The sequence below is a fragment of the Zootoca vivipara genome, chromosome Z, assembly GCF_963506605.1.
Source record: "Zootoca vivipara chromosome Z, rZooViv1.1, whole genome shotgun sequence".
NCBI lineage: Eukaryota > Metazoa > Chordata > Lepidosauria > Squamata > Lacertidae > Zootoca > Zootoca vivipara.
The window spans coordinates 24,213,550-24,239,003 of record NC_083294.1 but is presented as its reverse complement, the minus strand read 5'-3'; the positions used below and the strand labels follow the sequence as shown (position 1 = coordinate 24,239,003).

Genomic DNA, 25,454 nt, shown 5'->3' with positions numbered 1-25,454 from the left:
ACACATAATCTGACTTGGTATAAGAAATTACAGCTGGTGTCTATTGAAATGGACAGGGTAGGTGGGACCAGTGCTTTTTCCTGGGGGGACGGAGGGGGACGCATACCCCTAAACATTTTGTGAATCTAAGTTTGACCTCATTGAGGGACAGTATTTTAATATGAGTAGGAAAATGAGAGTACCCCTAAACATTTTTTTAGGGGGAAAAAGCACTGAGTAGGACCACAGCCACTGACTAGCAGAAAAAACTGGTTGCAAGAAAGAAGGTGGGCGGGTGGGCAAAGACTATGATTGGTGGGGCAGTATCCCATTCTCTTTAATGGACCAGCTTTCACTTGGGATAAGGTTTTCTTCTGTGTGCCTCAGATCCCTATTTTGCACTTCACCTCTGCCCAATAGATCTCAGGATCTGGGGTGGGATGGGGTGGGGTGGGATGGGTGGAAACATGTAGATCCTGCAAACGTGATGTCTGCCTGCCCCTAGTATACAGTATTGATGATTGAAACATTGCAGTGCATCTATAAACATGAAACTTGATTTCTGCTTGCCCCTAGTATAGAGTATTGATGATTGAAACATTGCGGTGCATCTATAAACATGCTCTCTTCTCTTTCCCCACCCTTAAACAGGTCAAAAGGGTGACTCAGGTTTACCTGGACCCTCAGGACCTCCAGGAGCCCCTGGTCTGAAGGGAGAAACAGGTGGTCCAGGATTCCGTGGCCTTCCAGGTTCCCCTGGCTCTCCAGGGCTGCCAGGACCACCTTCAGAAGGGCCTAAGGGAAGCCCTGGGCAACCAGGCATACCAGGGAGGCCAGGTAAGAAAGAGAAAATTCAACAAACATTTTGCTGACACGTTATTGGTCTGTTGGAACAGTATACTTGTATACTGTTCGGCTGAAATTGCAATACATTCACCAGATGTCTTCTGGGTATCCTTAATTTACCATGAGAGGTTACCTGAAAGTACAATGGTACCTCTGGTTACAAACACTTCAGGTTACAGACTCCACTAACCCGGAAGTAGTACCTCGGGTTAAGAACTTTACCTCAGGATGAGAACAGAAATTGCACGGCGGTGGCAGCGGGAGGCCCCATTGGCTAAAGTGGTACCTGAGGTTAAGAACGGTTTCATGTTAAGAATGGACCTCCAGAACGAATTAAGTTAGTAACCAGAGGTAGCCATGTCAAGAGTGAAAACAAACCTGTCTGATAACCTGTCAGCAAAATGTTGCCAACTTGAAATAAGCCTCCGCATGTCATCACGGCAATCATCCAGCCAAGCACCCAAATCAACTTTTAATTGCATCTGCCAAACATGCCTGCACCATGGTGCCACATGATAAAACAAATCCATCTTGTGCACAACAACATAATAATATGCACTGCCCGAAAGACCTATGGAAATCAAATCCATGTTAGCAGCACAGCATGATCAGAATTTATCATGGTTTCATTCATCTTCACGCCATGTATGCTCATCCATGCTCCATCACGTCCCACAACTCCCGACGGATATTCAGTGCACCCCCTGTATCATCTTCATCCTTCCATGCCCTCTTGTCTTGTTTGCTGACCTACCGTGTACTAATTCTGGAACTGATAATTCCCATTTGATGGGTGAATGCCACTGAGCTGATATTGGGTGTCCAACAAAAATTTCCATAATGACTGGAACATTATTTGGCAAAAGACGGAAAAGCTAATATATCTTCCATGCTGCTTTCTACATCCCCAAAATCTCCATTAAAACTGACAACAAGTGCAGCTGGCAAACCATGACCTAGTTGTTGCTGTAGCCATTATCCATGGTTTTCTAAATGGCAGACAGGTGTGTGTTCTATTACTTATTAATTAAGCATTATTGGTTTATCATTGGGGGGGGGGGTATCATACATGTATACCCCCATCTTTCCTCCCATGGTAGTGTACATGGTTCTCCTTCTCCACATTTTATCCTCACAACAACCCTGTGAGGTAAACTAGACTGAGAGGCAATGACTGGTCCAAGCCACCCAGTGAGCTTCATAGCTGAGTGAGAATTTGAACCCTGATCTCCCAAGTCCCTAGTCCAAAACATCTATCCACTGTGCCACACTGGCTCTGTTTGACAATGGTGCCACACAAAAACAGGATTTAGGTTTAAATAGATAGAATCCGGGACATTTTTATAAGCCACTATGGCTCAAAAATATCTGGGCAAAACCAGATGGAACCTCAGCAAATGGAAATGGGCAGAACAGAATGTGCAACAGTTGGGAGTCAGATTTGGGTGGGAATTACATGTTGTTTGCTAGCAGAAATTATTTATTAAAGATATTTTATCACCTCCCCTTCATAAGTACAGACACCAAGCCAGGGTACACAGCACAAAATAAAAGCAGCAGTGGTTGTAAAATAACAACTATTAAACAAATAAAGCAACACAACACAAATAAAGCTGAAAACAACACAGCAGATTTAGCATTAATCATCCTGCAAAAGTTAACATGCCTGGACAAATAAACAAATCTTAACTTCATGCCAGAATGTGACCAATCTTTGCATACATACAATAGGGGTAAATTACCTCTGCCATTTCCCCACCACACTTCTTTCGGGGGACTTTTGGGACCTCAGCTCAGCTAGTTGAGCCAGGGTGGAGGACTTACGCTGGCATATCTCTGGCTGAGCTGGAAACCCCACCGGAGCCCAGGCTCAACTAAAGATCCACCTATTTCAAGCTTCACTCATCCCAGCAGATCTTGAGTATTGCTCCCTTACTTCTAAAGGTGGGGGCACTTGGATAGGAGCCTCATGAACAGATATTCATTGATAGGCAAGTTGCTTTGGATTCAGAAGGATTTGATTCACCCTGGTGGAAAATGTTGTTTTCCTCACCACCACCTCCTTCCCCAAATGAGCATACATAATCCTGATTTCCAGTAAAACATACGAGCCTAAATTGGTTTCACACTGAGAAGGAGAGAAGGAGACTCTTTAGGTTGTGGCTGAAGGGAAAACTCCAGTAATGGCTCAGTGGCTTTGATCCCACCATCTTGGTTTGTATTGCATGTGGACTGTACTGTACAACATGAAACATCTATCTCACTCCACCATGCATGTCCCAGTGTGGGTAGACCAAACTGTTATACTGTTCAAATCAATCCACATTTTAGGACTCCTGAATGGGCAGGAATGGTTTAAATACTGTCTCTGTAACACTGGAGTGAGGGGTTGTTGGCCCTCCAGATGTTGCTGAACTACAACCATCAACCCTAGCAAGCATGGCCATTGGCGAGGGATGATGGGAGTTGTAGTTCAGCAACATCTGGAAGGTCAAAGGTCCCCCACACTGCTGTAATATATTATCACAATGCAGTTGACCAGTGTAAGCATGTTTCTTGGACAAATAATAATGGATGCATTGGATATCTATTGATCTTCATTATAATTGTAGATAATTAGATGAGTTCTTGCAATTGATAGCATAATTCAGTAGAGGACTTCCTCCTGTTCTTACATGGTCTTGCTTTTTGATGTGAGAATTCCTAATATGCCATCTCATCTCAAACTACAAAACTGAACTCTTTTAGTTTAATCAGTTGTTTTTTAAAAAAATCTATGAATTATAATAGTTTGGTCTATTCATAATATACGAGAAGGAATTTTAGATGGATCTCTGTGAAAAGGTTTAACTTATTGACATATCTAACCATATTGATGTTTCCCCATTCTAATGATGGCCTTGGTGAACTTTTGATCCCCTGCTTCCAGGTGCCACAGGTTAGCTCATTAACTCCAGTGTGATAACTTTGCATGCCCTTGAATGTACTTCTTTGATGAAAACAAATGTCTCAATTTGTAGGATGGGTATGCCAAGTCATTAACTTTACATAACAGTAATATATTTATTTTTACATTTTATATCCCACCTTTTCTCCAAAGAGTTCAAGGTGGCATACACACTTCTCCAACTCTCTGCTTTATCCTCACAACAACCCTGTGAGGTTAGATAAGGCCAAGAGTCACCCAGTGGGCTTCATGACTAAGTAGGGAGTCAAACCCAAGTCCTAGTTCATTGCTCTAACCACTACACTACACTGTCAGTCAGTGCAGGACTCTTATTGACAATTCTGCTACCCATGGAGATCATTGTCAGGGCTTGGGCAAATGTCTTGCAATGTTGATTCCAACGCAACATGTCACTTGAACATGAGGCTATATAACAATTTCCTGCAGCTTACGAGAACTGGAAGTCTGATTGAAAGGATAACAGCATTATTTGCTAAACATTTGCCAACATCATATCCATTATAGAACTAACCTGGCACTGAGCTGGTTTGGCATACCTTGTGTATGAGAAATGAGAAATTTATTTGGAACATATCCAGTACTATAGATGCATATCAAACTTAAAGCCTTTTGACAATTAAAGTATTGTCTTGGTGGATTGTGTGTGGGTGTCATCCAGTTTTTGTCATATTCTGTGTAGGAATAAACAAAAAATTACAAGAACTCGGGCCAGAAAGGATAATTTCAAAAATTCTTCACAAAGTTTTATTCAGGATAACTTCCAGTGCAAACATACTTGGTACACTTAGACCTGAGAAACCCCGCTGATGAAGAATCATCGAAACAGGGCCTTGTCCTGATGTTGATGTTCACTGGAAGTTATCCTGAATAAAACTTTGTGAAGAATTTTTGAAATTATCCTTTCTGGCCCGAGTTCTTGTAATTTTTTGTTTACTTCTGAACTTACCAAGAACTCCAATATTCTGTGTAGGCCCATTAACTAATGTTGGATATCACCCCTTTTTTGTAATTTATGATAAGTATTTTTATAGATTTTTACTCCCAGTTTTCCTATATACAGTGGTACCTCGACTTACGAATGACTCGACTTACAAATGTTTCGACTTACGAACGGAGCTCCGTCCGCCATCTTGGATGCGGTTTAGATAGGATTTTTTTGACTTACGAATTTTTACATAGGGTTGCTTCGACTTACGAATTTTTTCTCCCAATGCATTAAATTCGTAAGCCGAGGTACCACTGTACACATTTTCGGATCATGGCCTAGCAAACATCCCCTTTCCATTTTTTGACTTTGTTAATTCCAATGACATGTTGTCGGCACAAAAACACTGCTCACATGGGCAGTGTAACCCAATACCACTCACACAAGGTTGTGTGCTCCTATTATTGTGGCTATTATTACAATCATTAATCATTATTATTAATCATATTCTAACCCACCATCTCAAGGCGATTCACACATAAGAAAAACTATTAAAAACACAGAACAACAAATACATTTAAATCAAAACTACGGCAAATCCCTAACCAGTGGGCACTCATGATAAAGACTCATTTATCCAGCTTAAGAAAGCCTGTTGAAACAAAAAGGTCTCCAGTTGTTTCTAAAAGGTAGGCGCCTTTTGCTTCTTGACAGGAATGCTATTCCACAGAACAGGAGCAGCCACACTAAAAAGCTCTGCTCCAAGTTACTATAGAGCGGGCTTCTGAGATCTTTGAAAATTGCAAGACAAACTCTCCATTTTTAGACTGGAAGAATGCAGATCCACCATTTGCCAGTTCACCAAAGGCAGCATAAGGCCACTGCCAGCTGCTTCTTACACTTGGTGAGCAGGGTTCAAAAGCTGGCTTCTGATATTTTACCAAAACCAAACTGTTGATGGTCAGAATTGATTCCTCACTTAACTAGTCCACACTGTTTGAAAAGATAGAATTTCACCATCTGGAATGGTTTTATGTATTCTGCAGACTTCACTACCTCAGTGCTCAGCCCTGACTGCAGATCATTTACAAAATTAATTAAATCACGCTTGTCTCTCAATGGATCCTTATTGTATTCTACTGGTTAATATATTCCCTTGTATAAACTGACTTACTCTGATCCTCTGCTTTCCTGATTTTCAACCTGTTACTATTTCATGAGGATTTTGCAGTGAAGCGGGATGCTAATATAAAACAAAAAAGTTAAGACTATACCTTTTGCTGATCTGTAGCAAAGTGTGTTTTATCCCTCTGCACACTACTCCTGGATAAATTTCAGGACAGTGCCCAAACCATTGCTACTAAACAGGTGATCTCGTTTTAACATATTGTAGTTGAACTTATTTTATTTTTCTAACCACGCGTACCTTGTTTGTAACAGCCAAAGACTTTGGTCTTATACACAGTTATGTAGAAATAAATCCCATGGAACTCATTAGAAACTTACTTCAGAGTAGACTTGCAAATGGCTGTGCTGTTTTTCCACAACCACCTTCTCTGCTCTGATTTCACTGAATATTGTTGCTGTTCTGTTCTAATATAATGTTAGTCAGACCTCATTAAAATACTTCTAACACTGTTCCATAGAATAGGAATGACTTGGCATACACCTAAGTATTAGATGTGTTTGGAATAAGTCTTGAAAGTTTTGCTGTGATGGCTTTTAAAAAGTAAAACATCTTCACCCCAGCCAAAAAACACTGTTTTAATTCCAAGCATTAAATTAATATAGCAACCACCTGTGATTGAGTAAATCTACAATTAGACCTTTTTTAAAAAAAATAGTTGAGAAGCCATACTCAGTACTATAGTGCCCTGGTAGGGCAACATGAACCAACCATTGAAATTGTCCTTATTTAAAGCCATAGCAAAACTTCCATTCTATTATATTCTAAAATGTTTACATTAGCCTCATCTTTTGTTTAATATTAATATAATATGACTGTCAAAGGATAAACAGAATGCAAGAATGAGTGAGATAAAACTTACATATGCATATATGAACTCTGTTTTATAATTGAACGTTGCATGGAGTATGTATATTTTTTTAATATTTCACTGACATGTTCTGTGTTGAGGGCATAACAGAAGAAAAAGGAATTTGTATCAGCAGGAACAACTGGAAATAATAATTTAAATATTAATAGATGTACACAGTAAAAAGGCCTTTTTGCTATTAATAAATGCTTATGGGTAGCTCGATACTGTTCAGCTGTATTCAGCTATAATAACCATGAATATCTTTGAATATTAACAAATACAAAATATTACTAATTAACCAGTCTTCTGCTCATGAATGAGAAATTATTGGTGCTCAGATTATCCATTTAATTTTATATCAAGCTGTGCATTACTTTGCTTTCCCCCTCAAATTCCTAAATCATTTTGTTGCCCAAAAGCACTTTGGTAGTCCAAGAAGAGGCTGCTTCCCCTTACGATGCAAATGGAAAAATCACAGGCAAACTTATTTTAACCAGGTTGCCCCCCATGCAGCGCTGTCAGTGAAATGGTCGCAATAGTACTTGCCTTTGTTTATGTAGAACTAATAGATAGCAAGCCTCGGGCTGCATTATTAAAACCAGTAGTACTTCAGCAAAGTTTTAGATTCAGTGGATTGCTTCACATTGGTCATAGCAGCCTAATCACCAGAATAAGTTGTATATCTATATATAAATTATGCTAAGTTATACACCCATATTTTTATTTATGTAATACTGACCTGGGGGGCATTCTCCTTGTATGCATGTTTGCTGTGTTGTAAATACAAAATATGCTGGTGAAATGGTTTGCACTGTTTAGTATCAATATCTCTTCTGTACTACTTCTAACTAATAATCTTATTTTGCACTGTGTGGTGTCTGATATCCCCCCCTAACATCGATCATTGGGCTTTGGTGAACTCTGACCCTTCCAGGTCCTCCAGGTTAGATTCTTACCTTGGTCAGTTTGCTTTACTACATTGCATTGGTTGTTTAAAATGTTATTTTGACTGTAAATCAGAGAATTATTTATTGTTTCATGAATGAGCCTGGTGAAGCTTCATGCTCATGCTCACACCACACACCACCTGTGCCTCAGCTTGGTTGTGAAGATGAAATAAAAAACTTTCATCACCATTTTTTTGTTAAAAGCAGTTTAGCATAACATCTAAAACCAGGCAACCTTGTGTTTGGACTTAACTATGTTTTCCTTTAAAATAAAACCAAGTTCAATACTCTGGTTTATTTTTGAAATAAACCATAGTTAGGATTAACCACAGTTTAGGGTCCATGGGGTCATGAAGAGTTGGACACGACTAAACAACAACAACAGGGTTTGGAAATAATGCTATAGAGTGATTAATTGAAAATGGAAGTGAAAGCTTCTAAGGGGGAGAGGGAGGAGAGATGCTAATGCACATCCCACTAATTATTATGTCTGAACCCTGCCAATGTTTTAAGAATTGTGGTTAATCCCCTATAGCTGCACTTGTATCAACTAATGTGTCCTATATTGGATCCTGATTTTTCTTCAAAAACAGCTTCCCCATTGACATGAATTCTACAATAAACATGAAACTAGGTTTTTGGGTTTAGTCTGTGCCCCTCCCCAGTCAGTATTACATGGTTAAGGAGATATTGGAATATAAAAATGTTTCTTAATAACAAGTAACTAATTAGCCAGTACTGCCAAAGAGAAAATTGCCAAGTCCCCACTAAATACCTTCCCCACTCGTCACAATCTTTTTCATGTTTTTAATATATTGTCAATATGTAAGTTCCGCCTGATATGCTCTTCTTCTACATATTTAAGTAAATATATCTCTTACTTTTTTTATAACTTTCATTTAAGATACAAACCACATTTTATATTTGAGTCTGCTACTACCTAATGATGACCTTGTATTTATCAATGTGGCTAAAATAATAAATTGAGAATCTCATTCCTACATCTTGCATTCCCATGAAAAATTGGCCTGAGTTGTACAAACACAAGGAGAAGTCTACAATGAAATGTGCCCCTTTCTCTCGCAGTGTACCTTTTCTCTATACTGCTGAAGGTGTCATTCACCATGGCACCGTTCAATTCACATTCTTTTCAGCTGGACCGACAAGTGGTTTGTGCCCAATATAGGTTGTGAGAGTCCACAAAACACTTAAAAGTTTGCTTGCTTGAAAATGAAAATATCACCAAGAGCACCAGGATTCATTCCCAATTCCCTCCATGGAGAAGCTATGGCCCTCCAGATGTTGTTGGACCTACAACCTCACATCATCACTGATCATTGGCCACCCTGACTGGGGTTGATGAGAGTTGTATTCTAACAACATCTGGAAGACACCTGCTTCTCCACTCCTGCTGAAAGGCGATACCTTTTCAGTGCTTTGTTTTAAGTGGACTGTGTAAAGAAAAACAAGATTTGAATTTGGGTGAATGGGTGTGATTATTAGAGATGAGGCTAATAATCTGAAATGACGTCCTTGAGAAAACTCAAAATTGCAAGCCTAGACCATGGCAGGAGATGGCAACAGAATCCCCAGACCCAACAGCCAGGTCCTTTCGGAGCTCCATCTTGAGCATGGAAATACATCTCCCCACAACCTTAATGAAGATGGCCCTTTAGCATAGGCTCAGAAAGTCCATTTTAGAAAGGATTTAGTTCTTGCTCAATAGGGAACAAATTCCAGATCACGTTCATGCATTTACAAAGCAAACTAATTCAGTTCACAGTTCATCCAGGGGGCCTGTTTTTATATTAAACAGGCTTCAGAATGTCCCAAGTTGCTGTGCTGAAGTATATAACATACTTAAGGAGACATAAGAAAGAAAACAGCAAAATACACAAACACAATGGTTTCTCCCAAGAATTACAACCTTTAAGCTTAAAGGTTCAAAGTGTCTAAAGTGCAGAAAATCACTTAAAAGAATGAACTTAAAGATGAGCTAGAAATCATTTTCTACCCCAAAACAAAATTTATTCACATTCAGTTCACACAGAAATTATGGGAACTACTTTCAGGTATATTTATTTGTTTGTTTTCTATACCAACCGTCGTGAGAATCACAGGGCAGTTTGCGATACAAAACATATAACACAGTAACAAACAAAAACAATAACCGTGTAGCGCAGAGGTTTCTGAGTTAATTCAGTGAACATTACTAAACCGAACGAGTTCATTCCAAACACTCGCTCTCTTTGATTACAGAGGGGACCAAGTCATTCTAACCCAAGAACTTGTGTTTTGCAATATCAAGGTCTTCCTGGTTCAGAAGGCCCCCGTGGACCCCCCGGGACTGGAGGAGTAAGAGGAGAAAAGGGAAACCCTGGCCAGCCAGGTCAGCCCGGAGTGCCTGGTTTGAAAGGAGACCAAGGACAACCTGGACGCCCGGTGGGTGCTTGGAAAGGGAGAAATGTTTGTTTCTAAAGCAGCAGTTGGTTTTGGATGGAAGAGATTTAGGCTGCAGTACTATACACACCTATGAAAGTAATAACCACAACTGTGTTTTCTTAGGGTGATTCTGGTCGTCCTGGTCTGAATGGAATGAAAGGAGATCCTGGTGTTCCAGGAGTTCCAGGATTCCCAGGTACATTAAAGGCAATTCTGTAGGGCCTCTTCCAAGCTAAAACCATGTGCCCCCTCACTGATAGTTTTAATCAGCCAAGAGGGGCAAGGGTCCAGAGTTTGCAAGCGCCTTGTCTCCACATCTTCGAGCCTTACCAACTGAAACTCATCCAACACAACAGAACTAGACTGTGCTCTGGACAGATTCATCTGCTGTAATAGCAGAGTCAAGATCCTGGTGGATGCATGCAGTTTTATCCTTAAAATGCTTTACAACAAGCTGCTGTTACAGATATCAAAATACTGAAAGTAGTTTAGAACAACTTCAACTTAAAGCAACAATAATCTATGAGGTTGTGGGCCCACCTTGTGAACATGGTGCGTCATGTAGGAACCTGGAGCAGGGCCTTCTTAGTGTTGGGGCCCTTGTTGTGGGACTCTGTTCCCACGAAGGCATGGGTCACCACAACAATGATGAGCTTCCACAACCTGGGTCAAAATGCCGTTTCGAATCATGTAGAAATAATGAACAAGGTAACCAAGACTGCAGCCACCAGAGCATGTTAAAATAAAAGCTTTTGACAATAAAACAGATATTATCCTTTGACCTATAACTTGGGGACCCCACATGGTGCCCTCCAAATGTTGTTGGACTACAACTCCCATCACCGCTCAGCATTTGTCATGCTAGTTGGAAGCTAGTTGGAGTCAGTCCAACAAGATCAGGAAAACATTGTGTTGTCTACTTCTGGGTCTAATTGGTAAGTGTTGAACCTGCTGAGGGGAGGCAATTGTAGAAATGAAGCACTAGTACTAAGAAAGCTCCCCCAACAGTCACTTCCAAAGCAGATCCTAAATTGTGGGCAGATTCTTCAGCTGGGAGATGGCTACAGTGCATCAGGCACCCATGTCCCAGTTCATTTAGGGAGGGGATGGGAAACCTTTTCAGCTCAAAGCGGGAGGCATTCTTTTCTGGGCAGCCTTCTGAGGGCCACATAGTAATGTTGGGTGGGGCCAGAGGGGAAAATGGGCAGAGCAATGAACGTATGTTCTACCTCTGTACAGTAGGCTAGTTTCTACACCCACACCCATCTCTATCCTTATTCCAGAGAAGCAAGTCACATTATTAGAGTTCAAAGATACCTTCCAGCCAGGCAAAACTCTTGGGGTGTAAGCAGGGCCAGTGAGGGGTTTGGTCTAGGGAGAGTTCTAAGGGCTAAATAGGCCTTGGACAGCCAAATTTGGCCCCTGGACCCCACCCCAATTTTGGCCTTTACAGGAAAATGATGCCATAAATGTTGCAGATAAAATTTATGTCCTTTGAGCTAGAGAAACAGATACCTGGGGCAGGGGATAGAGTTGCTTCATGCAGTGCTAATGCTGCTAAATTGAGGCACAGGTCATTCAGTTCCACTGGGTTATCATTAACCGCACAGCTTTTGCCTTTCAGGCATGAAGGGGCCCCTGGGACCTTCAGGACCACCAGGCCTTGGAGGAGACCCTGGACTCCCTGGATCTCCAGGTAGGAACTGTGTTTTTTGTGTAGCTAAACCAGAATAGAAAATGAACTGTGAGACCTTGTTTTGACCAGGGTAGGGATGTTTATTGGAGAAGAATGGTCTGGTGCATTTCTTCTGCTTTAAAGAGTACAGTAAGTGGGCCATCAAAGCCGCTGCCACCACCCAGCATTTTTAAAACTCGTATACAAGGAAGCTGCTGGAAAGTTGCTGAAGGCTCCACTCTCAGAAAGCAGGGAATCCAACATGAGAAGCTGGATTACAGATCATAGTTTGTTTGGAGTGAACCAAACCCTAGTAACAGATTCAGATGTAAAGTTAAGTCAGAGATTGTGGTTTGTTCCTCCCAGCGTGAATCACAGAATCATACCATTGTAGAGTTGGAAAGGACCCTGAGGGTATTCAATCCAACTCTTGCTATGCAGGAACCACAACTAAAGCATCCATGACAGATGGCCATCCAACCCCTGCTTAAAAACTTCCATTGATTGAGAGTCCACCCACTTTCTAAGGGGTCAAACAGTTCTTACTATCAGAAAGTTGTTCCTGATGTTTAGTTGGAATCTCCTTTCTTGTAACTTGAACTTGTAACTTGAAGCTTTGGGTCCTATATACCCTGGAGCAGCACAAAACAATTTGCTCCATCTTCCATGTGACTGTCATATCATTCTGAGCTTTGGCCCACCTGATCTTCTCCCAGCAACTGTTGGCTAATTGTGTATACTCTTCCTTCATGATTCCCCCTTTCTTCCAATTCTTTTAATGCCCTTTGCAAATCTCAGCTCATCTGTAAATTCCTTATGCAGTCACACCAGTTTCTTTAAATGCCTCCCACTTTAGCTTTCTAGTTGGAATCATAGGGACTTCTAATGAAAGAAAGAAAGCCTGATTCACTTGTGCATTGTAAACCATAGTTGATAGTTTAATGTGACATGCAAATACAGTCACAGAATCATAGAGTTGGTGGGGGCTTTAGGTCATGTAGTTTAACCCATTTGATACAGGAAACCCAGAACTAGAGCTTGCCCCACATGCTTGAAGACTTCCACTGAAGACCCACCACTCCACTAAGTTATTGGTTCCATTGTCAAATTGCTCTTACAATCAAAAAGTTGCTGTTACCATTCAACCAAAATCTACCTGGTAGCTTAAGTTCATAAGATCTGGTCCTGCCCCCTGGGGCCGTAGAGAGCAAGCCTTTGATCTTTCCGGGTGCTCTTTGGGTATTGGAGTATTTTAAGAAAGCTATCTCCTCTAAGTCTTCTGCAGGCTAAGCAGCATACTCAGTATGTTCAATCTTTCTGCATAGGGTTTGTTTTCCATACTTCTGACTATTTTCATTGCCCTCCCCTGAACCCATTCCAGTCTGACTATATTCTCCTTAAAGTGACGATATTGGAAAGATCACTTAATTTACTTTATTTGCCTTATGCTTGTGTCGAACAGAAGCATTTTAGCAGGACTATGATCCTCAACAGCCCTGTCCTCTATGAATTTGTCTAATCCTCTTTTAAATTCATTCACGTTGGTGGCCATCACTGCTTCCTGTGGGAGCGAGTTCCATAGCTGAACTATGTACTGTGTGAAAAAATACTTTCTTTTATCCATTCTGAATTTTGCAACATACAGTTGCATTGGATGTCCACGAGTTCTGGTATTATGAGAGAGAAAAGCTGTTCTCAAGCTACATTTTCCATGCCATGCATAATAATATTATAAACGTCTATCATGTGTCACCTCTTCAACTTTTCTCAAGCAAACATCAATCAAGAAGAAGGGGGGAGAGATCTACCAAGTTATGCAAAGTTTTAGTATATTAAAGGCATAGGAGAAAGGGGCAGATTTTCTACCAGGTCCTGATCAGGCTGAATTTCACTGTCATTTAGTCCAGTTTGGAGAAAGGGTTTTTCTCTGTCCTTTGTTCTGAATGGCAGGTGCCTCTGAGTCTCTCTTGTGTGCTGTAAAAAAAGTGAAAAGACAAAAGCCCTTTGTGTCACAAATCAAAAGTCTCCTATGGGGTCAGAATGACTTGTCTGCTCCAGTGTAAGGCATATCTCAGAAAGTCTTTGAACCTTTGAAGCAAAGTTGGTCACAGTTTGAATGGTTTCAGTCTGATCCAACAGAAGGACTGCTGATGGGCCCCTGATGGACCTAATCAATTTCCCTTTGGTGGGATGTGCAAATGTTTTCCCTTGTGGGATGCACCCCTCTCCCCTAATGAATCATTAAGAGGAGGACCAGTTAGTGATGTAAAAACTGAAAACTGCTTTTGCTTTGTCCTAGGTCCTCCAGGGATACCTGGTCCAGCTGGACAAACAATTATTGTAAAAGGTGACCCAGGCCCACCAGGTCCTCCAGGGCAGCCTGGAATGAAAGGTCTACCTGGACTATCAGGCCCTCCAGGATTACCAGGTAAATTTCTCATTTCGAGACATAAGAAACTCAGATAAAACATAGCTTAACATTTGACCAGCTCCTAGGATTAAATAAACCATGATACTATAGTTGCTGATTGCTTAGGCATATTTGCAGACATTTTGCTACAATTTGTTTGTGCATACACATATCTAGGCCCAATCGGTCTTCCTGGTGATCCTGGACGAGATGGGCTTCCTGGATTTGATGGACCAGGAGGACGTAAAGGAGAGAGAGGACTTCCAGGTCAACAAGGTATGGTAAGCGCTCCATCCATGTTGAAGAGAATTTCAGTGAGTGGGTGGTGACAGGCACATGGTGTGCGGAGCAATCTGATTTGCCTGAGTATCAATTGCCATAGTCTTAAGGAACAGGGTATCTTAAAGTTTTCTTTTGTTTAGGTTGGTGGGTACAAATGTTTGCTTGCTTGTTTGTTTGTTTACATCATGATTCCTCCTCCCTGCATTATGCCCTCAGAGCAACCCTGTGAGGTAGGCTATGCTGAGAGTCGCTGACCCTAGTTCACCCAGTGAGCTTCATGGCCGAGTGGGAACTTGTGGGTGAATGCATATGGATAAATTTAAGTGAATGCTCTCTAGGTGACTTTTGCTGCAGCATTTTGTGGTTACTGTGCACTCTAAGGTACATGTGCTGGAGGGGAGGAACTTGCCCCAATTTTGCTTAGAAGTAGGTGGGGGAAAGAGGCACTGTGTGCAAGGAGGAGGTTCCATCAAGACTGCAGAGTAGGAAGCGACATGTCTTTAGAACAGCTGCTTGAGGGAAGGTGATAATGTGCATGAACTGGACATAGGAAATGTAGTTTGGTACCAAACTGCGAAAGTACAGTAGTTGAACCCTAAACAGGTGGATTTTGAATTCAGCTGAATTTTTCAGTTGAAAATCACAAGACGATATAGAGTGAAGGGAACAAATTATAAGGGGAGAACACATTCACCTTCTTCTGAGCTGGGGGCTCTCTTTCTCTCTCTTTATTTTATTGCAGATAATGTATATATCACCTTCCCATTCTAGACAGTAGGTTGCATCCAATAAAATTACACTGAGAGTAGCCAAATTGAAATCAATGGGCATACATTAGCCATGTCTGTTGTTTTCAGAGAGTCTGCTCTGAGAGGGACTGGCATTAGATATCATCCACAGAGTGCAGGACACCTTACAACAGTTCTAAGGCAAAAGCCAAAACGAGAATAATAATAAAAGCAGAGGTGGAAGATGGCCAAACATGGCCCTCCAGCTGTTTTGGGACTACAACTCCCATCATCCCTAGCTAACAGGACCAGTGGTCAGGGATGATGAGAATTGTAGCCCCCAAACAGCTAGAGGGCCAAGTTTGACCATCACTGATAGATGAACCAATCCAGCTGAAAACCAGAGCCCAGCATGTCAGATGCCTGCCTAAATATATTATTGGCTAGGTGGTGAAAAGCACAGAGTGTAGTTAGGGAGTTCCATAGCCTAGGTGCAACCAGAGAAACCATGGTTCGACTAATCTTGCCTTACCCACCCCTAGGATATGAAGAAAAGCCTCCTCAGCAGAACTTCCATATCTGCACGATACATTTAAAGCACTACAGGGCTGCTTAGGAAGTCGTGGCTTCCCCCAAAGGATCCTGGGAACTGTAGTTTGCTAAGGGTGCTGAGAGTTGTTTGGAGGCCCCCTATTCCTTTTTGGAGCTACAACTCAGAGTTATTTAGGGCACTCTGGTGCTCTGTGAGGGGACAAGGGGCCTCCTAACAACTCTCAGATCCCTTAAAAAACTACAATTCCCAGGACCCTTTGGGGGAAGCCAAGCCTGTTTAAAGTCAAATGATACAGTGGAGATTCAGCCTATCTCTACACAGTTTGGCATTTGTTCCAGAGGAGCCAGACTTACTTCTGTGTGGCATGCCTTTGCTTTACAGCCTTTGCTTCATACGTCTTTACATCTTTCTCAGGGGAATTAATCTGTTTTGTTTGTCCTGCATAAACAGGTCAGCGAGGCTCGCAGGGGCCCCCAGGTCCCGATGGACTGCAGGGCCCCCCTGGTCTTCCTGGGACTGCTTCAGTTGCTCACGGATTCCTCATAACTCGCCACAGCCAGACAACAGACACGCCGTTCTGCCCACAAGGAACCACCCAGATTTACAATGGATTTTCTCTTCTCTACGTGCAGGGGAATGAGAGAGCCCACGGGCAGGACTTGGGTGAGACATAGTCTTTGCTGGGAATGTGATTGATTCGTTTATTCAGGTTGTTCATGCACCACCTTTCCAGAGTACCCAAAGCGGCTTACAACAGACACTCACTTATAATCAAATGCAAAACTTTGGAGTGTGTTTACGTGTGTGTGTGTGTGTGTGTGTGTGTGTGTGTGTGTGTGTGTGTGGAGGCAGTGGAATCCTAGCATTGTAGAGATGGAAAGGAGCCCAAGAGTCATCTAGTCCAACCCCCACTAAAGCATCCATGACATGTGGCTATCCAAAGCAACAAAGAAGGCAGAAATCAGCAATTTAGCAAAGACTAGATTTAATGTTACACAACAAATCATCTGGACTTAGGGTCCAGCCACACTTTTGTTTGTCCCATGATTTCAAGTCACCATTCCAACAGGTGTTTCTTTCTATCTTGCCGCTTTCCCCTGGAAAACCCGCTGTTTACTGCACAATTGGAACAAATGTCAATCTACAGCAAACCTGATTGAAGCACTATGAATCCCACTTTACAGATGGCAAACTGAGGCTGGGATTTGCCTATAGCCACAAAGTAAATCCATGGCAGAAAAGGGGGTCAGCAAAGTCAAATTCATAATCCTTTAGGCCTGCACTGCATCTTCTGGGCCAGTGGTTGGGAAAACCCTTCTGCATAGTGCACTTAAGGCTGCCTTTTTCAATCTAGGGTTCCAAGAAGTTGCTGGACTACATATCCCATTAGCCTCATACAGCATGTATAATAGTTGGGGTTGGTGGGAGGTGTAGTCCAGCAACATCTTGGGACCAAGGATGGGAGAAGCTGGGTTAGGGATTATATAAAGACCTCCTACAATGGGGAAGATTCCTCCCACCCCCTCATGCCTACAAAATTGTGTCTCTTGTTTGCCAGGCACTGCTGGAAGCTGCCTCCGCCGTTTCAGCACAATGCCCTTCATGTTCTGCAACATCAACAATGTCTGTAATTTTGCATCTCGGAACGACTATTCCTACTGGCTCTCCACCCCAGAGCCAATGCCAATGAGCATGGAGCCTTTAACCGGAAAGAACATCCAACCCTTCATTAGCCGGTGAGGCAGAAATTGGGATTTGGATCCAAACACACACAGAGAATGCATGTTGTCTTTTAGTTGCTTTCTTCAAATAGCTGTCTTGATGAAGATGTTGCTGCATAAAGCTATATAAAACATTATGGAGCTATATATGTATGAGGGCTTGTTAATGTGGGATGGGTACAGACTGATGGGCAGGAGATTCAAGACAGACAAAAGAAAGGTCTTCCTCACACCACATCCAATTAATGTGTAGGATCAAACTATGGAGTAGGTTTTGTCATTATGGTATGTGGTTTTGTGGTTTTGTATTGTAAACCACCCTATGATCTTTAGATAAAGGGTGGTATAGAAACTTAATAAATAATAATACAGTAATTCCACAATAAGAAGCTTAGAGATTAATTAATTTGTGGTATTTATGCGCCACCTATGATCCATGTGCACAGGGCAGTTGCTGCAAATTAAAATCAATAAAATAGAACCAGCAGCCAATTGAAACAATCCAGAAACTGCACTATCACTCAGAGTTAGCATAAAGCCATATGAAGCAAAAAGGAAGTTGAGGAGAGTTAGCCACAATGTAGAACCTCCATGTTCAGTGGAAGTATTCCAGCTGCTGGGTAGCAACAGCGGGAAAGAGTTATTGCCTTCATGCCCTGCTTTTGGGCTTTGTAGGAACTTCTAACTGGTTACAGTGAGACACAAGGCATTGAACTAGATGGGATTTTTAATCTGATTCAGCAGATCTTTTAACACTGTTCCTTCCCCAATATTTTCCTGTTCAGCTGCACTGTCTGTGAAGCTCCTGCCATGGTTATAGCGATCCACAGCCAGACCATTCAAATCCCACCTTGTCCACAAGGCTGGGACTCGCTATGGATTGGTTATTCTTTTATGATGGTATGTACCTTCACTGAAAGTTTCCATAATACAGTGGTACCTCGGGTTAAGAACTTAATTTGTTCTGGAGGTCCATTCTTAACCTGAAACTGTTCATAACCTGAGGTACCATTTTAGCTAATGGGGCCTCCCGCTGCCGCCGCCACACAATTTCTGTTCTCATCCTGAAGCAAAAGTTCTTAACCCAAGGTACTATTTCTGGGTTAGCGGAGTCTGTAACCCAGTGTTTCTCAACCAGTGTGCCTCCAGATGTTTTGGGACTACAACTCCCATCATTCCTGACCACTGGTCTTGCTAGCTAGGGATGATGGGAGTTGTAGTCCCAAAACATCTGGAGGCACACTGGTTGAGAAACACTGCTGTAACCTGAAGTGTCTGTAACCCGAGGTACCACTGTAATGTCCCAAGCTCTCTTCATGAGTGTGGGGCAAATGCATGTGAACTTAAAGAGGGGAGGGGGCATCAGCCGCACCCTGTACAATATCCCTGTACACTCCAGACAAACCATATAACATTGAGCCCAAACCATGGTTTAGATTCTGGTAACATGGCTGCAGCAGGAGCTAGCGCAGAGCAAAAGTGACCAGTTTTCTCCCTGTGCACAGAGGCGTCTTTCCCATTGGGCTTAGTGGTTCGTTGCGCCAGGGCGCCAGCCTCTCAGGGGTGCCCCAGCGAGTGGAGGAGCTGCACGGCTTTGCCGGCGGCCTCCACTTTCCGTGCACACCAGCCAGCTGTGCCCCGCCAACCTTATGGCTGGCAGGCATGCAGCTTGCCTCCCAAGCCTCCGGGAGCCAATTGGGTGGCCAGCCCACTCCTCTTGCCCTGATTGGTGCCTGTCTCTTTCCTTCCTACCCTCCTCGGCCACCCCCTCTGCAGTCGGGCGCGCATGCGGTTGGGCGCATTGGCGCTTCTGCTGCTGCTTGTACTGCTCCTTCTGGTCTGGCCATGAGCCAGCAGCTTTCGCCTCTTCTCGCGCTTGGGGAGCCCCAAGGCAGCGGCGGCCTGCCCTCCCCACTGAGCTGCAAAAGGAGAATCCCTCCTCCAGCCCCCTTGCGGGACCTGGCGTCCAGCCAGGCGGCTCCCACAAGCGCTTGGCAGTGGTGCGGGCTGCGTTGGACGAGGGGCTGCTCCTTGACTCTGAGACGGCAGCAGAGGATGAAGACGGGCTGCCTGCTCCTCCTCCTCTTCTCCCTCGGCCGCGGGAATTTGCCATACACTTTGCAGCTATAAGTGCAAAGGGTTGTCCTTTGCTTTTCTGGGTAAACAGATGTGTTTGGCGGGCATGCAGCTTCCTTCCCAAGCCTCCGCGGGAGGAGAGCGATTCCCGCAGAGGCTTGGGAAAAGGTCGACAACTCTGGGAAATGGGGGGGGGGGCACCGGAGGGATCTTTGCCACAGCGCCGGATATGCTTAAGAATGGCCCTGCCTGTGCACCAGCACAATTGCTTGTCTATGGTAAGCCATGGTTTGGCTTAGCATTAAGTGTGAATGAGGCCAATTAAACTGACCTTGCTGCTTTATTCTTTAGCATACCAGTGCGGGGGCAGAGGGATCTGGACAGGCATTGGCCTCTCCTGGTTCCTGCCTGGAAGAATTCCGTTCCGCTCCTTTCATTGAGTGTCATGGTCGAGGGACCTGCAACTATTATGCTAATTCATACAGTTTCTGGCTGGCAACTGTGGAAGTGGCAGAAATGTTTAGGTGAGTGTGCCTCACATTGACTAATGTATATATTATTTGGCAAGTTTTTTGTTCAGTATGCATTTGGACACCTCATATATATCTTGATGGTTCCTGAGATCAAGGAGCAGGGTTTTGTCAAGGTTTGGATACTATTGGCTGCCATTTTGAATCACAATCCCTAAGCTTGTCAATTTTTTAAAAATTGCTTACAAATAGAAGCAAACAAAAACAATGAGTCTTAGCAGATGCAACAAATAAAACAACATAGGGATTAATTCCAGATAAACAATACTTAAACAAGTAAACTTATATCTAACTAGGATTGCTATATACCATATGTCCTCTTTTTCCAGGATACTTCCTCTTTTTCATGGGTATGTAAAATGAGAGTCGTCATAGCAATCCATAGTTAAAGCTAGAGGTCGGCAAATGTGTCCTCTTTTTTGCTCTTCAAAATATGGCAACCCTAAACCACACCAGCCTGTAATCTAATACAGAAAGTTCTTTCACCACATACATTGTCGTGGGAGACAGATTTCTGAGCTGCTATTGGTTCAGGTATAATTAATTTAATTAATTATTACTTTTTGTTAATTATATGTAAGGTTCACAATCTAGGCATAATCCTTTCCTAAGCACAGTAGAGACAATGCCTACATGTGTAAGGATTCCATTAAGACAGAATGGGCCAATCTGGTGCCCTCCATATATTATTGGACTCCAAATCCCATCAGCCCCGGTCAGCTTGGTCTATGGTCAGGAGTTATGGTAAACTAGAAATGTAGCTAAAAGCTTGATGCACCTGTCAAAGCAAAAGCTCATTCTGCGCAACCATAGCATGCATTTAGGACTAGGAAAAACCTACACCAGGTTTAGTATACCTGAAGGAGCGTCTCCACCTCCATCGCTCTGCCCGGACACTGAGGTCCAGTGCTGAGGGCCTTCTGGTGGTTTCCTCGCTGCGAGAAGCCAAGTTACAGGGAACCAGGCAGAGGGCCTTCTCGGTAGTGGCACCTGCCCTGTGGAACACCCTCCCACCAGATATCAAAAAGAAAAACAACTACCAGACTTTTAGAGGACATCTGAAGGCAGCCCTGTTTAGGGAAGCTTTTAATCTTTAAGAAATTAGTGTATTCTAATATTTCTGTTGGAAGCCGCCCAGAGTGGCCGGGGAAAACCCAGCCAGATGGGCAGAGTATAAATAATAAGTTATTTTTATTATTATTATTTATTATTATTATTATTATTATTATTACTACTACTACTACTACTACCAGGGGTGGGAAACCTGTCATCTTCCAGATGATGTTGGACTACAACTCCCATTGGCCCCAACCAGCATAGCTAATGGACAAGGATTATGGGAGTTGCAGTCAAACAACCTCTGGAGGGCACCACATTGGCTATCCCTGGACAGGACATAATCATCCTGCCAGATTATGAAAAGAATCCACAGGGGTCCATCTGAGTCGATCCACCCACAGAGATGAGGTGTGTGGTGTCCTAGCATAGGGCATTTTTGTGATGGCACCCCAATCACCTGAATTATAGAATGTGCTCTCAGGAGCAGGCCTCACCTGGTGTTGTGCCTGTTCTTTTTGGCAGCTGGTGAATATTTCCTTAAAAATAAGAATAACAACTGCCCCTTACCTTTACAAGTTTTACTCTCCTTTTGAACTGAAATCTTTTACTTAGTTTTTATGTTGAGGTTTTTTGCATTTCTCTTGATTCTTTTATTTCGGTTTTATTTGGGTTTTAATCTTGTGAACCTCTGAGAGCATCTTTTTTTTTTCTTTTTAATGAAGAACAGGTTCTTAAAACATTGTGATAAATAAATAAAATCTTCCATGACCCTGCCACCTGCCCAGCTTTGGCCATGCACACACTCACTCTACCAGAGTCGTCTATAAAATGTGATCATACACACGCTTCCTCTACCCCCATCTGGCTTGTTCTCTCCACCCATTCCACCACCACCACCCCAAACATATCCAGTTAAAGAAGTCTTAGAAAGCCTTCTATCTCAGAGAGAGAGACTCTGAAAACCTACTGCCAGCTGCAGCTGGAAGAGCCAGTGACCCCTGAGTCAACTCTCCTCCTCAGCTATGACTTCATCCATCCATAGGAACATAGCCGGCTGCTTTAAATGTAGTCAGACCCATTGGTCTATCCAGCTCAGTGTTATCATCAATGACTGATAGTGGCATCCCAGGGAGGGAGTTTCTCCCAGCCCTACCTGGAGATTGGGCCTGGGACCTTTTGCATGCAAAGCAGATGTTCTACAACCAAGCTAAGGCTTTTTTCCAGACACACAGCTCAGCTTGCCTTGCAGGGCTGCTGAAAGCATAGCATAGCAGGTTGGGAGGGACTTTGAATGCCACCCTAAGATCCTTGGAGGAAGGTTGGTATAGAGATGTTACCATGGTATGATACTGGGCTATGTCTGACTCCATTAAGCCAACTAACTTCATGTGTCCTCTGCATTTCTGTTGACCAGTAAACCTCAGTCGGAGACTCTTAAAGCTGGAGACCTGAGGACGCGCATTAGTCGATGCCAAGTTTGTATGAAGAGGACGTAATGCCTCAAAGACTTTTGAAAACAACGGAGAAATCTGACGGTGCACTTCCTTTAGATATACACTTCCTTTAGATATAACAATGGTGCTATTGTGCAGAAGAAGAAGAAGAAGAAGAAGAAGAAGAAGAAGAAGAAGAAGAAGAAGAAGAAGAGAAAATTCTGATTATGCAGATTCCGGTGTGCCTCTCCTCAAGTGCCATCCCAAAGGTGTTCTTCTGGTGCATTTTTTGTGTGTGTGTCAAGGAAGGGAACTGACCTCTTGCAAAATATTGGAGACACCTGGGGTCACTAAGGATCAGAAGGTGAAGTTACCACTTCTCCCACCCCAAAGGCCAAGAGGGCCCGCTTTGAAAATTCATCCCAGAGGAAAAGAAGAAACTGCAATCTTACAATGCACTGTGATGGTTCAAAAGAGCAGACTGCTCAGTTTTGAGAAGCCCAAAGTTCATGGTGCTACTAACCCTACTGTACCCCAGGTTTTTAATATGAAATGTTTAAGCTTATTTTTTTTCCTTTGTAAGTAATGAAATGTGTATATTGTGTAAGCACATTTTTTAAGTTTTCAACTTCTTAATCATTTAGACACAAAGCAGCCTAAAATCACTGACTTCACCAGAGTAAACCAAACCCTATATATAAATATATATGTTAAAAATACTCACATAAAACAGAAAGCAATATTGTATAGGCAATAAGTGACGAGAGGATCTATTTTTGTCGTGCAGCAAACTACTACTGAGTTTTAAAGGTTTATTTTCTTCTCTGAGTTCTGGGCATATTTTATTTAGGAAAAGGTATAATAATGCTATAGCCATAATTGTTTTTAATCGGGGCTGTTGATGTCTATATTGTATGCCATACTCTTGATGATTCTATCTGTCGTTAAGAAGCAAAAGAAAAAAGAAAAACCCACATTTTAAAGGGTTTTATTTTTGCATATTCTGTGAAATATTTTAAATGCTCAGCCAATCTGGTGCTTTGCAGATGTTCTAGACTACAACTCCCATCATCCCTAGCAAATGACCATGTTGACTGGGGCTTCTGGGAGTTGTAGTCCAAAACCTCTGGAGGGCACAAGATTAGGGAAGGCTGCTATTTTCTTTTATTAAAAAAATCATATTCATATAGTAATAACTTACATTGGTTCAGCTAACTACCCCTTCGTAAATATGCAGAAAACACAAATGTATAAATATTATTCATGCACACACAAATCCACTTTTTTTTAGCTATGGTGTCTTATATTTTATGCAGAGTAACTGTACACTTTGAAAAACCCTTTTGACTGAAATAAAGTGAAAACTGGTAATAATTGACCTTTTCATACCTGCATGTCAGTTATTCAGGGAGTCTCTTTAAGGGGATCCCTACAACTTAGCCATTCTTCTAACAACAGTGGATAAAACATCATCCTTCTTGAATGGTTAGGTTTAGGTTTATTAAATTTATATATCGCTTCCTCCTATTATTTATTCAGTTTATATCTCGCTCTTCCTCCCAAAGGAATCCTGGGCAGGAAACACATCAAAAACATTCTAAAAATAGCTTAAAACAATTACATTATCTTAGGCAATGATGCATGGTTACCAGGATCAGTATATTTCAGACATCAAATGCCTGGGTATAAACAGGAAAAGTTTCAGATTCTTCCTGAAAGTGAGCAATAAAGAAGACTCTCACAAGGAAAAGTCCAAAAGCAATTTGCAAGCAGAGTAAAAATACAATTCATCACCATCATCAGATTTATTCATTGCCTTTTAAACATCCATCTCAATGCAATTTATGCATAAACTTATAAGTTAAGATATATGTATATATAAGTAATTTTAGGATATGATAACTGAGGGGAATTTTGTATATGTGTAAGAGCTGGGATCAAATTGCTCCATTTTTTTTCTCAGAAAATTTGCAAGTTGAGTAAATATGCAAGTATTTATCCAGTTTTTGTTTACAATGAGAAGGGTTTCACTTATTTACCCCATTCTTTAGACACAGATGACCTTATAAGGACACACAATACTTGATTGGAAAATAAAACCGGCTCATCTTGTCCTGGCAGAGCTTCCTGGAATCAGGCAGTGCATCTCTGCTGCTAGAAGAGTCAAAGTGCAATTCCTATGGAAGACTGGGTGGCAGCAGCAACAGCAGCAGGCATGAGCCTAGGAGAGAAACCTGCAGGGATGGGGAACCTGTGGACCTTCAGGTGTTGTTGCCTCCAACTCCCATCAACAACACCAGGAGGGCCGCAGCATGTTCCCCATCCCTGGGATTTCTCATAAGTCTACTATTCCTCCTTGTGGTTTCCTTAGCCAGCTCTGGAAAGTGTCAGAAGTTGGTGATCCTCAGCCAAGCCAGATGTGTGTCTTCAGCTAGAATAAGATGATTTTGCCCACCATGTCAGCTCCCTGTTTTAATCAGGAATCGGTAATTTAATATTGTGTGTGAATTCTCCTCCTCACACCCAAAATGAACAAGAAGTGTGCCTAGGGTTCACTTGTGCATCAGCACTCCCCCAGAAGGAAATGTGTTACCAAAAAGAAGACACAGTACGTAGCTAAACTATGGAACCCCTTCCCACAAGAGGCAGCGATGGCTACCAACTCAGAATTCATGGAGGACAAGGCTACTGGTGGTTAATAGATGTGATGGCTATATTCTACTTCCAGTGTCAAGATGCCTCTGAATGCCAGTTGCTAGGAATCACAGTTGGAGAGGCTGTTGTTGTCTTGTCAGCTTTCCAGAGTGGGCATCTGGTTGGCCTCTACAAGAACATGATGCT

General features: G+C 42.4%; 1 protein-coding gene across 2 annotated transcripts in view; it reads left to right on the top strand.

The window, feature by feature from the left end:
- The window catches only part of COL4A5 (collagen type IV alpha 5 chain), a 132,622-nt gene extending 108,635 nt beyond the window's left edge, over positions 1 to 23,987 (top strand). The window contains exons 41-51 of one of the 2 annotated variants that reach the window (XM_035101939.2): positions 631 to 816; positions 10,013 to 10,146; positions 10,270 to 10,342; positions 11,771 to 11,842; positions 14,121 to 14,249; positions 14,409 to 14,507; positions 16,245 to 16,457; positions 17,353 to 17,530; positions 18,301 to 18,415; positions 19,943 to 20,115; positions 22,595 to 23,987. In XM_035101939.2, coding sequence (XP_034957830.1) covers positions 631 to 816; positions 10,013 to 10,146; positions 10,270 to 10,342; positions 11,771 to 11,842; positions 14,121 to 14,249; positions 14,409 to 14,507; positions 16,245 to 16,457; positions 17,353 to 17,530; positions 18,301 to 18,415; positions 19,943 to 20,115; positions 22,595 to 22,676 — 1,454 coding nt within the window. In that variant the 3' untranslated portion in view covers positions 22,677 to 23,987. Of the gene's footprint in view, positions 1 to 630; positions 7,701 to 10,012; positions 10,147 to 10,269; positions 10,343 to 11,770; positions 11,843 to 14,120; positions 14,250 to 14,408; positions 14,508 to 16,244; positions 16,458 to 17,352; positions 17,531 to 18,300; positions 18,416 to 19,942; positions 20,116 to 22,594 lie in introns of those variants that run through there. The other variant, XR_009557011.1, reaches the window with a different exon arrangement.
- The last annotated feature ends 1,467 nt before the right edge of the window (positions 23,988 to 25,454 follow it).